General features: G+C 43.6%; 1 protein-coding gene across 5 annotated transcripts in view; it reads left to right on the top strand.

The window, feature by feature from the left end:
• Positions 1 to 9,685, top strand: part of MAPK14 (mitogen-activated protein kinase 14) — a 73,011-nt gene extending 63,326 nt beyond the window's left edge. For 4 of the 5 annotated variants that reach the window (XR_005722754.1, XM_040249829.1, XM_040249828.1 and 1 more), the window contains 3 exons: positions 1,539 to 1,617; positions 6,171 to 6,344; positions 7,306 to 9,685. Coding sequence is in view for 4 of the 5 variants with exons in the window: in XM_040249829.1 (XP_040105763.1) it covers positions 1,539 to 1,617; positions 6,171 to 6,344; positions 7,306 to 7,373 (321 nt within the window). In the remaining variant the exon portion in view is untranslated. Of the gene's footprint in view, positions 1 to 1,538; positions 1,618 to 6,170; positions 6,345 to 7,305 lie in introns of those variants that run through there. The other variant, XM_040249833.1, reaches the window with a different exon arrangement.
• The last annotated feature ends 4,323 nt before the right edge of the window (positions 9,686 to 14,008 follow it).

Here is a 14,008-nt window from a genome sequence, read left to right as displayed (position 1 = left end):
AGTCTGAATCACTGTTATAGACCTGAAACTAATATTATATATATAAATATTAGAGAACTAATTTATATATATATGTAAATTTTAAAAAAGATGGAGTTGCCATAGCAGCTAGAACTTTTTCTAACCTTGTTATGTGTGTGTATATACATACATACATAAATATACATATATACCTTTACTGTTGAGCTGTATTAAAAATAGGAATTTCAAGGAGGTAGTTTAGATTTAAAGAAGTTTTACCTCAGCTGCTTGGACTGATCATGAGATTTTTTTTCTTTGACACAGGGAAGGTCATAGATTTTATAGCTAATACCTGAAGCATGCATTTATGAACGATTTGTATTTATATGATTATTCTCAAGACCAGTTTTTATTTTTGCCTTTATTAAGAGCTATCAGTCCTTGAAAGTATTTTAGTACCTTTAGTTCCTTAGAATAAAGTCCAGAAATTATCAAGTTGAAACATCCTTAGAAAACGAGAGCAGGCTTTCCTTTCTAGAGGCAACAGTGATAGCAGCTGGTGTTTATTTGAGCTCTGCCTCTGAACCCAAGTGCAGTGCTAAGGAGGGTATTGGTTTGTTATCTCAAGTCCTCCCTTCAGCCCTTTGAGGTTAGCACTGTTGTTAATCCCACTTCATAGATGAAGAACTCAAGACTTAAAAGAGAGTAAGTAATTCAAGTCTGTCCCACCCCAAGAACCAAACATTATAAAATCTGAATTTGTATATAAATGTTCTTTTGTGTAAAAATTTTACTTGGAAGCTCTCTCACTAGTTTTATCTTGCTTGAGTATCACGATAACCATATGATATAGGCAAGCTAAATACTAGTATGTAATAGTAATACTAATATTTTACAGATGAGGTCATTGATATGCTGGTTAAGACTTGCCCAAGAATATGTATCTTATAAGTGGTAGGGGAAAGATTTCTGCCTAAGCTGTGTAACTTACAATCCACTATTCTTTATTACTCTTATTAAGTTGGTTTAGTATTTTTTTTAATGTGTTTAAACCTCTTAGCATAATATAAAGCTTATGTTTATTTCCTTGTTACCAAAAATATTTTGGTAACAAGGTTTAATACTGACATCCTTTTAATATACTGAGTGTCCCTGCCGAGATCAGCTCATCAAAAGATGGTTGATCTTAGACTTTCTTTGGGAATACTAAACCCTATGCCAACTTTAGCTTTTTTAGGAAGACTATCTCAGGCAGGGCTACTTCTTAGATATCTTGGCCTCATCGTTTTAAACTTCGTGTGACCAGAGTGCTCATGAAAGTGAACTTAGCTGGTTAGCACTTTTGTTCACTTGAAATTTTAACTGAGAGATAGCAGGAATAAATAAAGATGATGATGGTAAACAAGAAGGTTAGGATGGCAGTGAGAGAGAAGTCTGTGATGAATAGCAACAACATTCATAAACATTGAAGCCAGCAGACTTTGTCAGATAACACTTGCTCCATGACAGGACCAGGAATCTTTGAAAGCAGTAAAAATATTGAACAAAGCCATTTTTGAAAACCCTTTGTTTTACAGGCAAGAAACTACATTCAGTCTTTAACCCAGATGCCGAAGATGAACTTTGCAAATGTATTTATTGGTGCCAATCCCTTGGGTAAGTTGACTGTACCCTCGTTTTGTGGATATTGAATTGGCTGTGACATAAGTTAGGGATCCTTTTGACTAATATAGCACTGTTAATTAAATCTCGGAAGGTGATAAATAGTGCTGTGATATCCATGTTTGTGCTGTCAGGTTGTTTATCTCATGACGTGCTTATATCATAAATATATGATCACGGAATTCGATGGGGGAAATAAGCGGGAACAGTGAAGAAAGGAGAGAAAGCAAGGGGAACGCTGGGAGAAGAGACGGAGGGGCACGGAAGAGAAGCAGAGGGAAGCCTGTGACTCGGTCGCCACTGACGATGTTGGCAGTGTCTGCGCTGAGGCTGGAAACAGCCGAAGCACAGAGGGTGCTTGGCGGCCCCACGCAGGCGCCCTGCAGTGTGGCGCCCCCTGCCTGCAGCTCCCCAGCGCTGCGGAGCCTGTCGCCCTCGATCCTTTTCCCTTCCCCGTCCTCTGTTGCCATCAGACACCTAGCCATTCTCTCTTCTTCGTGAAGCTTTGAAGAATAGCTCCATCTTCCTTCCTATCACCACCATTTCCAGGGTCTTTGGCAAAGGGGCGTAACAGTGGCAGCTGCAGGATGTGTCCTGCCTTGGCTGAAAAGGAGCTGCTTTGTTCCTTAAAACTGGGGGCTGGTGTGTACTTCTTTTGGTCCCCAAAAGTGGCATTGCCTGAGGTTCTAATCCTCTGACTCCAGGAAAAGATGGGGGACAGTGCTCTCCAAAGACAGGCAGTGCCAAAGAACATTCAAACCACTGTATGGCTGAGTTCATTTCACATGCTAGCAAGGTTATGGTCAAAATCATGCAAGCTAGGCTTCAGCAGTACGCGAACTAAGAACTTCTAGATGGACAAGCTGGGTTCAGAAAACACAGAGGAACTGGAGATTAAATTGCCAACATTGACTGGATCCTGGAGAAAGCAAGAGGATTCCAGAAAAACATGTACTTTCTACTTCATTGACTATGCTAAAGCCTCTTTGTGTGGATCTCAACAAACCATGGGAAATTCTTAAACAGATGGGAATACCAGACCACCTTACCTGTCTCCTGAGAAACCTGTATGCAAGTCAAGAAGCAACAGTTAGAACCAGATATGGAACAAATGACTGGTTCAAAATTAGGGAGTATGACAAGGCTATATATTGTCACCCTGCTTATTTAACTTACATGCAGAGTACATCATGCAAAATGCCAGGCTGGATGAATCATAAGCTGGAATTCAAAGATTGCCAAGAGAAATAATCAACAACTTCAGAGATGCAGATGTTGCCACTCTAATGGCAGAAAGTGAAGAGGAACTAAAGAGCCTCTTAATGAGGGTGAAAGAAGAAGGTGAAAAAGCTGGCTTGAAACTCAGCATTCAAAAAACTAAGATCATGGCATCTTGTCCCATTATTTCCTGGCAGATAGGAGTGGAAACAGTAGCAGATTTTATTTTCTTAGGCTCCAAAATCACTGTGGACTGTGGCTGCAGCCGTGAAATTAAAAGATGCTTACTCCTTAGAAGAACAGCTGTGACAAACCTAGACACTATATTAAAAAGCAGAGACGTCACTTTGCCAACAAAGGCCCGTATAGTCAAAGCTATGGTTTTTCCAGTAGTCAAGTACAGATGTGAGAGTTGGACTATAAAGAAAGCTGAGTGCCAAAGAATTGATGGTTTTAAACTGTGGTGTTGGAGAAGATTTTGAGAGTCCCTTGGCCTTCAAGGAGATCCAGCCAGTCCGTCCTAAAAATCAGTCCTGAGTATTCATTGGAAGGACTGATGCTGAAGCTCCAATATTCTGGCCACCTGATGCAAAGAACCAACTCTTTAGAAAAGCCCCTGATACTGGGAAAGATTGAAGGCCAAAGGAGAAGGGAGCAACAGAGGATGAGAAGGTTAGATAGCATCACCAACTCAATGGACATGAACTTGAGCAAACTGCAGGAGATAGTGGAGGACAGAGGAGTCTGACCTGCTGTAGTCACAGTCGGACACAGCTTAGGGACTGAACAACAGCAACATAGAAAAATCAGACATGGCCCTCCCTATGACGAGAGTGGAGCAGTGCTGTGATAATAGAACAGTCAACCTTCTTATTTTTCTGATCTTAGTAGTATGGTTTTAAATCTCAGTTTCGGTCATGCCTCTGCTTAAGGGTCCCGGCAGCTGTGCCTCGGGTTTAGTTTCATCCTTCTGAGAGCTGACGACAGCCTCTTCAGAAGTTGGAGTGAAGGCTAAGTGGCTTTACCTTTCTAAGTACTCTACCCACAGTGATTGCTGAAGAGCGGTTTAGTGTTCCAATGATAATTCTTACAATAGCAGAGATGCTCATGCTCGGAAGTGTTGAGCTTGTCGGCCTTGTAGATGGAGAGTGTGTCAGGGCTCAGCTGGATCAGTCTCATGTCTAAGAATAAATCCACATACTCATCAGGGGTATACAGAATTCTGCCAGGGTTGGTTTGGGTCTGTATCTGCCCTGGTTTGCTCTCACTGGCTTTGTATGATTTATTTATACTGTATTATCTAGTTCAAGAGTCTGTGAGAAGCTCTCTTTGAGTCATTAAGTACTGTAGGACATGAGGAAATTATGTTGTAAGCTGGTATCTTCCTTGTCTGTCATTCTGTTATGAATTTTTTCATCATCTCAGCTCATGTTTTAGACATGGCAGTCCTCACTGTTTGATTTCCTGATGGTTGGCTCAAAACGATTTGCTCGTTCATTCTTCTAGGGAAGGGGGGATGTGTGTGTCCAGCAGTTTATTGGGGTCACTTTCACCCTGATAAGCATCCCCCTTCTCTGGAATCGTGACGTTTAAGAATTCAAAAAAGCTGGATACCACTTAGCACTGTAGACTGTAAGTGAGCTGAAGGAGGCTTTGGGCCACCTGCTGCCCAGCACTGCAGTTCTCAGTATTTAGACAGACCTATCAGTCCACTGCCAAATACTGGCGTCGTATAGAGAGTCTCTTCTTAGAGGCAGAACATGGTGTAACCTGACCAGGAACTCATGCCCAGCATGTTAACCCAGCAGGAATACACCAACAGTGTAAATACTGACAGCCCTCTTTTGTCCGTCACTGACTTCATGTTTCACCATTATTCTCAAAACATGAAGTAAAACTTAAGTTGCTGTTTGATGTGTATGTATTTGTATCTGTCAAGATCTTAGAGGAACCTTTTTTTAGCCTTGATCTTATTTATCAAGGTGTTATAAGGACATGGTTCATTTTACCCGGGGGTGGCAAAGACTCATCATATGATTGAGACAGCACCTGATGAGGCTATTGTTTCTAAGAAGAGAATACATGTCTAGGCAATTTTCCGAGGGCTTTAAGGTGTAAACTTATGAACTTAACACAAATATTCACTTTGTTACTGTGTTCCTTGGAAACCCACATTTCTCTTTTGGAAGAAATTCAACTCTGGAATTGAGCCTGAAGGATGGGGATCTTTTACAGCCTCCGGTGGGCACAGCGTGGATCTCTTCAGGAAAAGGACCCCCCCCCTCCTTCACTACCCATCCCTGCCCCCTCCCACATTTAAAGAACAAACAAGAATTTGCAAAGCCACAAATGCCTTTGCTTCACAAAAGTGGTAACTGTGGTCATTTATTATTTGTCCTCCCAGGTGCTACCATTCTGAAACTCAAAACATCATCATTTATAGAAATTAGATGCGAAAAAAAAAAAAAAACCCACGATTCTGTGACCACCCCCCAGCTAATGAAATAGTTGCTGGGAAGGAAAATCAACGGATGCTGAAAGCTATAAGTGAAAGAAACTGATACTCACCTAGTACTGAGTGACAGGGTACTTGCTTAAGGCGAAACAGAAACAGCTTAACCCAGTGATCAAATTTAGCATCATTATTAATGGGACAGATGGCCTTAATGTACCATTAAGTACACAGCATCATCTATGAAGTATTCTTGCCAAAAATGTTTAACCCAATTCTTACCAACTTTAAGATTTACCAGGGTTTTCAGGAAATACAGGGGATAGAGGAAGACAAGGGTACAGATAACACGATAGCACAAGACAGTTTTGTGGGAAGTCTTTTCAGGTCAAAGCTGGAAAAATGGGGGTGAGAGGCAGGGCGATTATTCTAGAAATAGAAGAGACTAACGAAACAACACAAAATGCAATGCATGGTCCTTAGTTGGATCCTGGCTTGAACAAGTTACTAGGTATAAAAATCACCTTTAAGATAATTGAAGAAAGCTCAGTGTGACCTGGATTTTAGATGATGTTTGGGGATTATATATTTGTCAGATGTAATTATGATTGTATAGGAAGCCATCTTTATGGTGAAATATTTATAGGTAAAATTGCATGTCTGTCATTTTATTTTAAAATGATTCAGTAAAAAAATGTATGTATATATAGATAAAGATATAAAGTAAGTAAAATATAAATAGTATATCTCAGAGCAGATACTTTGGAGAATGTTTGGGTATGAAGGATCGAAACTCTGTGTTTGCTTAATAAGGCATAGATTTTTGGTAATGTGTTAAAACCTCGTCTCTTTTCCTTCCCGTCTGTGGTATTGCCAGCTGTCGACCTGCTGGAGAAGATGCTTGTATTGGACTCAGATAAGAGAATTACAGCGGCGCAAGCCCTTGCGCATGCCTACTTTGCCCAGTACCACGATCCTGATGACGAGCCAGTGGCTGATCCTTACGACCAGTCTTTCGAAAGCAGGGACCTCCTTATAGACGAATGGAAAAGTAAGTCATAGCAGGATGAACATCTGACTACCTTTTTGAGAACCTAGCTTTAAAAATCTTTCCTAGGTGAGCCACTAACCAAAAGCTGTGGGGGTGGGGGGAGTTTTTTCTGGTTGTATCCAACGCGTTAAAACTTGCAGTGGGGGTCTCTTCCGTGGAATGAGTATGTTCCTCTGTTGTAGATGACGCCCCTCTGGACCTTTGAGATGCTTCTGTCTGGTCTGATTTTGTGCACAGCCCCTCACGTCTGCATAGAGCTTTGAGGTTCTCAGAATTTCTGCATTTATACTATCTCTTTGAGCTAAGTAGGGATTAGGGAATTTTTATAGCTTTACAAACAATGAAGAGCATTTATATCTTATCTCTTAGCTTAGACCTAGTTAAGGATACAGCCAGAAATGGAACCCAGATCTCCTAGACCCAGTCTCATATTATTTTCATAAAACAGAAATCCAGACCTTGAGTTAAATCCCAGAGCCAGGATTGTCTGTTGCTGTAGCATATGGGGGACTTCCCTTGGGGCTCAGCTGGTAAAGGATCCGCCTGCAGTGCGGGAGATGTGGGTTCAGTCCCTGGGTCGGGAAGAGCCCCTGGAGAAGGGAGAGGCTACCCACTCCAGTATTCTGGCCTGGAGAATTCCATGGACTGTATAGTCCGTGGGCTCGCAGAGAGTCAGACACGACTGAACGACTTTTTACATTTCCCAAATAATTGGTTTGCTACTCTTAAGTATCTTCTCCAGAGAGCTTTAAAGAGGAGGCACTGGATGACCCAAAAAGTTGTTCTTTTATATGCATCCTTGAACTTTTGGGTCATCACATGTTCACCCACAAGCAATGAGGCCCATTGAACCAGTAGCCTGGACAGGGAGGAAAGGGTCTTGAGCTTAGAAGTTAGGGTGGCTTCCCAGCAAAGTGAATGTCTAAACTCTCACATCCTACTTTTCCTTCCTGATTTCTAGGTCTGACCTATGATGAAGTGATCAGCTTTGTGCCGCCACCCCTTGACCAAGAAGAGATGGAGTCTTGAGTGTCTGGTTTCTATTCTGTTGATCCCACTTCACTGTGAGGGGAAGGCCTTTTCATGAGAACTCTCAAAATATCTTCCAAGTGCCTCTTGTTGCAAAGATTTCCTCCGTGGTGGAAGGGGGGTGTGTGTGTGTGTGCGCATGTGTGTGTGCGCATGCGTGCGTGTGTGTGTGTGTCTGACTTTGTGGGAGGGTAAAACATGACGAGCAAACTATCACAGTGACTCTGTGTGGAGTGACAGATGCTCCGTGGCGGCCTCTGCTTGCTCTTGTTCGTGAGAGGCCGCGAGGCAGGCAAGAGCTGCCACCTTGTATGGTTTGTTAAAAGCAAACTAAAAAAATATTAAATATCCCAGACCCTGGTCATGCTTTTGCCATCTTGGCCTCTCCTGTGGCCCCGCCTTGATGCCGAGGGTCGGCTTTGGCCACATCCCACGGCGGCAGAGAGAGAAGGCTCACACCTCCTGGCTGCTTCCCTTGGGCACCGTCCCTCATTCTCTGTCAGCCGAAAAGGGCCAGCTGGCTACTGTGCCCTAGGCCGTGACTAACTCTCTCAGTGTGGTTCTCAGAACTCAACAGGTATACCTGAAACCATTAAATATGTTCGTGCCTTAAAAGGAGAGGAGAAAGCATGATTAAGAGAGTGCAGCAGATGAAGTTCTGAGCCAGGCAAGTAGTCAGGATGTCGGGCGGCCACGTGTGAACCCAGAGTAGCCAGGGCGCCTTCGGAGGCACCACGTGTGCATGTGTGAGCATGCGTGTATGTACTTCCCTCTCTTCCTCCCTCACCCCGCCCCACCCCCAGGTGTCATTGCCATTCCTCTGCATACCCCGCCTTCAGTGCAGAGATTTCTTAAGTACTGGCCTCAGTAGTCAGAACCTGGTTGCTGCTGTCAGTGTACCTCCTGTGTGCTCTTTATTCTTAGCAGAGTGACGATCTGTTTTGCACGTCTTGCTGTTTGAGCATGCACAGCTGCTTGTCCTGTTCTCTTTGGGAGGCCCTGGTGCCAGGCAGGTTTGCCAGTGAAGACCTTCCGTGTCACCTCGGCTGATGCTAAGGGCAGGTGACATCATCCTCTCTTGAGCCCCCAGTACTATTTTGTGTTGAACACAAGTGATAACTCCAGGTGCTTTTGATGTGAAAACTATGAAGAAATGGAACAGATGGATGTATAGCATTTCCATTCTTGCCATCTGGTTTTCAACAAACTATTTTGGGGAGCCGTCAACCGGGAAAGATCAGGGTTTGTCCCAGGAATATCTTAGTCTTTGGAAAACAAGTCATTCTCTTCACTCCTAGTAACCAATGCTAAGACATGCTGAAAATCAAAGTGAAAAATAAAAGCTCATGAGGCCAGAAACTCCTTTTGCTATCTTTGTCTAAATATGATTATTTTTTTAAAAGTGATGAGGTATCTTTTCCACCCTTCTTTGGAAAAGGGTCTTCTTGGCAGCTTAATATTGACTTCCTGGTCTTGGTTTGGGGAGAAATAAATTTTGTTTCAGAATTTTCTGTATGGCAGGAATCCTTTGAAAATGTGATTCCTTTTGATGGGGAGAAAGGGCAAATTATTTTAATATTTTGTATTTTCAACTTTATAAAGATGAAATATTCTCAGGGGTGGAGAAGAGTTGCTTTCATAATTTTCTGAATTTCAGGCACCTTGTGATATCATAAGGGCCCATATATTTAAGCCTTTTGTGAAAGAAGAAAGTGTAGATCCACCTCCAGTGTTGGCTGTGTGACAGAATCTCTTATTTGGGCCGAAATGTTTCCATTTCTCACGCAGCACTGCCTACACTCCAGAGGGACAGGGTAGGACCCGCAAGTCAACTGGAGCAAGAAGGAAGGAGGCAGCTGATGGTGGTCACACCTCACCCAAGATCTGCCCCCTCTTTAAAGGAAAATGAACACAAAGTCCTCATCTCCTTTATATGCAGTTCAAATCCTCATGATCCACAGCAAGATGAACTTTATCAGCCATGTTTTGTTGTAAATGCTAGTGTGATTTCCTACAGAAATACTGCTCTGAATATTTTTTTTCATAAAGGTCTTTGCACATGAGACCATATACATGTTAAGAGGCTGAATGTGCCAGGAGCCCGGACTCAGCTGGAGGAGCCTGTGGAAGAAGAGCTCCTTGTTTTCTGAGCACAGTGCTCCCATCTCCTGATTTCTCTGAACAGGAAACGAAAGAGAGAATGAAGGAAAATGCTGTCTTATTTGTATTCATGAACTTGGCTGTAATCAGTTATGCCATATAGGATGTCATACAATACCACTGGTTAAAATAAAGCCTATTTTTCAAATTTAGTGAGTTGCTCAAATTTATTGTATTTTCCTCTTGATTGTTTTTGTTCAGTGCACAATATAGCATTATATCAGTGGTTTTTCAGCTGCCGCCTGGCATATGTTTCTGACAGATCTTAATGTGACTCCTCTAAAATGTAGAAAACATTTATAGAGCTCCTTGTGCAGTTTATAGTGAAGCAGATCAGAGTCTTCAATGTGGGTGGGAAAAGCAAAGGACAAATAAACAGGATATCACACTACCGTCTACACTTGGGTGTCAGAGTGGCCTAGGACAGAGGTCAGCATACTGGGGCCCAGGGACCAAATCCAGTCTACCTACCACCTGTTGTGTAACCCCCTAAAAGTGGGCTTTTTACAGTTTTAAATGGTTGAAGTCAAAAGAAGAACAGTATTTTTGTAGCATGTGAAAAATAATGTAAAACTCAAATTCCAGTGTCCATAAATAAAGCTGTATCAGAACACAACCACACATTTGTTTATGTATTGTCTGCGGCTGCTTTTGTGCTACAGCAGAGTTGAGTTGTGACAGATCGTATGGCCTACAGAGTCTAAACACTGTTTACTCGCTGACTCTTCACAGCAGTTTGCTGACCCCGGCGTAGCATTTAAATTTCCTCATCTGAAACATGACGTCTGTTTAAGTATGAGTTCTTCTCAGCTCTGACGTTCTCGGACTATGTACAGACTTATGCTTTTATTTAAAATTGTAGGGAGAAGTTTGGATGTGTACACTGTTTATAGACTTCTGAGCAAATGTATATGGTGAGTCTTCTGTTGCATGGCCCTTGACCATATTTTTCAAAACTACTGGATTGCATCACAAGATTAAAAGAGTCACGAGGTCTCACAGCTGTTCTCAGGGCCTGTATTGTGGCGCTTCCTTTCTCGCCCAGGAATGCTGATGGGAGTCCCAGGGTGGGTCGTGAGGCCCAGCCAGTGAGGATGTGAAAAGTGCAGCTGGGGGTTTTGTCCTGTGCTGTGTTGGTCCTTGACTGGCAGCTGGGAATAATGACAGGGAGAAAGGCACATGAGGCACAGGCTCTAGTCCTCATTCTTAACTCTTCCCCACCAGTGACTTCTTAACGAGGTAAGAGAAAAAGGACTCCGTTTTCGCATGTGATACGTCAGTCCCTATAAAGAGCAGACCATTGTAGGAAACATTTTGCCTTTCCATACAAAATCAGTGCTGTGACACAGCCTTCCTCCTAGACTGCTGAGAGCAGAGGGCTTGCTTAGCTCGGGGAGATGGCTGGCACCAGAAAAATTTCACCTAAAAGTGAATCCACTTAAAATGGGGACCAGAGTTTTCATTGTATATGGTGAGGATTGGTGGGGGTGGGGAGTGGTGGGGGGGGGGTGGGGAGAGGAAGTCTGATGGGGACTTTCATCATGAAAACTGAACAGAATTATAATAGCTTATAATTTCAAAAATATTAGAGAATTATATGATTATTTTTTGAGTGAAACCATGTTTAGCATCCTAGAATATTCCCATCTCATTTTTGCAGCATAATCATAGAGGGAATTTTTTCCAAAATACATGAGATCTGGGACTTCCCTGGCAGTCCAGAGGTTAAGACTCCACGCCCCCACTGCAGGGGGCACAAGTTCAATTGCTGGAAAGGGAACTAAGATCCTTTATTCCGCTCAACAAGGCCAAAAAATATTGAGATCTTCCTCAGTTTTCCTATGGACCTCAATCTCAATAGCCACACTGTCCTTTTTGTAAGTGATCACCCCTCCCTTTACTGTTACCCTCGGTGTCTGCCAGACCCCGCAGTTTCCAGCGGCTTTGCTTGAGATTCGAGCAGTTTTCGAGCATTATTTGTCAAGTTCATCAAATCCACTATTTGCAAACTTTGTAATTATTGCAATTAATCTGCATTATGTTTGCTGTTTGTTGTATGCTTACAATATGATCAATTAGAGACCAACAGAAAGACTAGAATGGGTAGGATGGGCACTTGTTGGTTTATCTCATGCAGCCCATACTGGACCGCGCCCAGGTCCCAGCCCCCTCCCCTGCTTCCTTATCATCTGGGATAGGCACGCACCTCCGCCCTCTGGAGAGGCAGGCCAGTGAAGGGCTGCAGCGGCCACTTTGTTCCCCGCTTCAGGGCTTGCCGCAGCTTCATATCAGTCCCCCACCCCGACCGCCCTGCCCCCGTGCCATTGCGCTCAAGGCAGGGTGCTTTCTGTCTCCTGTAGGTGATAGTCCCTCTGCCTAGGACCCCCTGCCTTCTCCTTCCCTACTCCTCTGGGCTAACTTCCCTGTCACTCCCTCCGTAAGCCTTCCCTGAGCATCCCCAAGCCAGGATTAGGCGTGCCTTGCCTTCTGTGTGCTTTTTTGGTACTCATCTGCCTTGATCGGGGGTGGCACTGATCACACTGCTTTGCCACTGCCTAGTGTCTGTATCACCTGCTCAAGAGAAAACACGAAGCTTAAGGACACAGGCTCTGAAATCAGTCTGCCTGAGTTCAAATCCCACCCTCTCCTCGTGGTACAATCTGGGAAAACTTTTCCCTCTGAACTTAACCTCACAGGGTCATTGTGAGGATTAAATGAGTTAAAGTATGTTAAAACCCTTAGCATACAGTAAGTGCTCAATAAATGTTAGCTTAGGGCTGTATGTCCTTGAGGGCACAGACTTACACACTAGTGTAACCTCACACGGTACCTGACGTACAGTAGGCATCTCATCTTTATTGACTGAGTCAGTGAATGACTGTCATCTTTTAATCACTTGCAAATCATCTTGTCCTCGGTTTCCTGTTTTTAAAACGGCCAGTCCATAGAAGCAAAGACCATCCAAAGAAGAAAAACATGCACAGACTATCTGCCCTAAGAAACCGTGCTGTATGGAAGTTCCCAGTTTAAGAGACAAGTATTAGAATTAGTTTCTGATTCTCTTGGCGTCATCTTGCTTGTCATTCAAGTTGGATGCATAGCAACTTAATGAACAATAATCCAAAGGTTATCGAAGATAACTATTATTGAAGATGGCTGTTGTCCATGATCTAGATAATTTGTTTTCCCATCCATCTGCCACTTTAAAGCAGAAACAACGGGTAAAGTAGGGGAATTGGAAGTCCTTAGGGTATCTTGTACCCTCATTCAGCCATTCCACAAACAGCTTTTGGGTAATTTCCACGTATCAGGCACTGAGAACATGGGAAAAAATAAAAGATTCCTCTTGGAGTTGAGGCTCTAATGGGGTGTAAGCCTCATAAACCATGACTGTACTGCTTGCTTCCCTGGCACCGCAGAACAGAACCCCTGAGCATCTGTTGCTTGTGGCCATTGCTGTGCCAGATGCAACCTTTGGTTACACCCTCCTGGTACTCAGCAGACAGGGAGTGGGATTTTCCTGAGGGAATCCTGGGCCTGTGAGTCCTCCTCGGGTGTTACCTTGACCTGATCAGCCGGCTCCACTAGCAGAGCTGCTGACCATGTGGCCGTCTGTTTCTGGTTTGAGGTGTGACGTCATTGTACCCAGGCACGAAAGCCCATTCCCATGCTGCCATTGCTCAGACGTGACCCATCGCACACTCATGGCTCTGCCCGGTGACCGAGGCAGTGACTCTCTGATAATAGCTGCTGACAAGGTGCCTGTGGTAGGGAGTGTCCCCATCTGGAGGCTGTCCTCCCCCCGCAGGCCCAACCCTGCTCCCCGCTCCACCCAGCCTCTCCCAGGCCTGCATGGGAGTCAGGTACCCACTCTACCGTGTTCCTGTAACTTGCACCAAGCTTAACTAGTGTCAAAGCACCTACTAGGGTACTTTTTCTAACAATGTATTGTTATTGTTCTTTCATGACACAGATAAAACATGTTTATTGCTGAAAAGTTTTGAATGTAGCTATGAAACATCTATTGTCCCACTACCCAGAAATGTTAGCTGTTGGCAGGTTGATGTAACTCCTAAAAAATTTTCCTGAATGTGTAAATGTATGTAACTTTTATAAAAACAGATGCTTACTATTCAGTCAGCTGTGTCAACAGACGGTGTTGAAACAACTGGACCCCCTCCTTTCCTCCCTTTAGCTGCGATCACGTCCAGGCAAATCGAAGATTTAAATGGAGAAAGGTGTTTGAAGCATATCCCAAGCCCAGAAGCTGTAAGACAAAGGCTAATGAACTTGGTGACACCCAGTCTGGCAGGATGTAGTAAAGGTGGAAGCTACCCATCCCTATGAGCCTGCATTCTGTGTGCGTGCAAAGTGGCTTCAGTCATGTCCAACTCTTTTTGACCCTATAGACTAACCCAACAGGCTCCTCCGTCTATGGGATTCTCCAGGCAAGAATACTGGAATTGGTTGCCATG

This window comes from Oryx dammah, unplaced genomic scaffold (assembly GCF_014754425.2).
Source record: "Oryx dammah isolate SB20612 unplaced genomic scaffold, SCBI_Odam_1.1 HiC_scaffold_11, whole genome shotgun sequence".
Lineage (NCBI taxonomy): Eukaryota > Metazoa > Chordata > Mammalia > Artiodactyla > Bovidae > Oryx > Oryx dammah.
The sequence above is the reverse complement of the archived record's forward strand: the minus strand, read 5'-3'. Positions and strand labels throughout refer to the sequence as shown.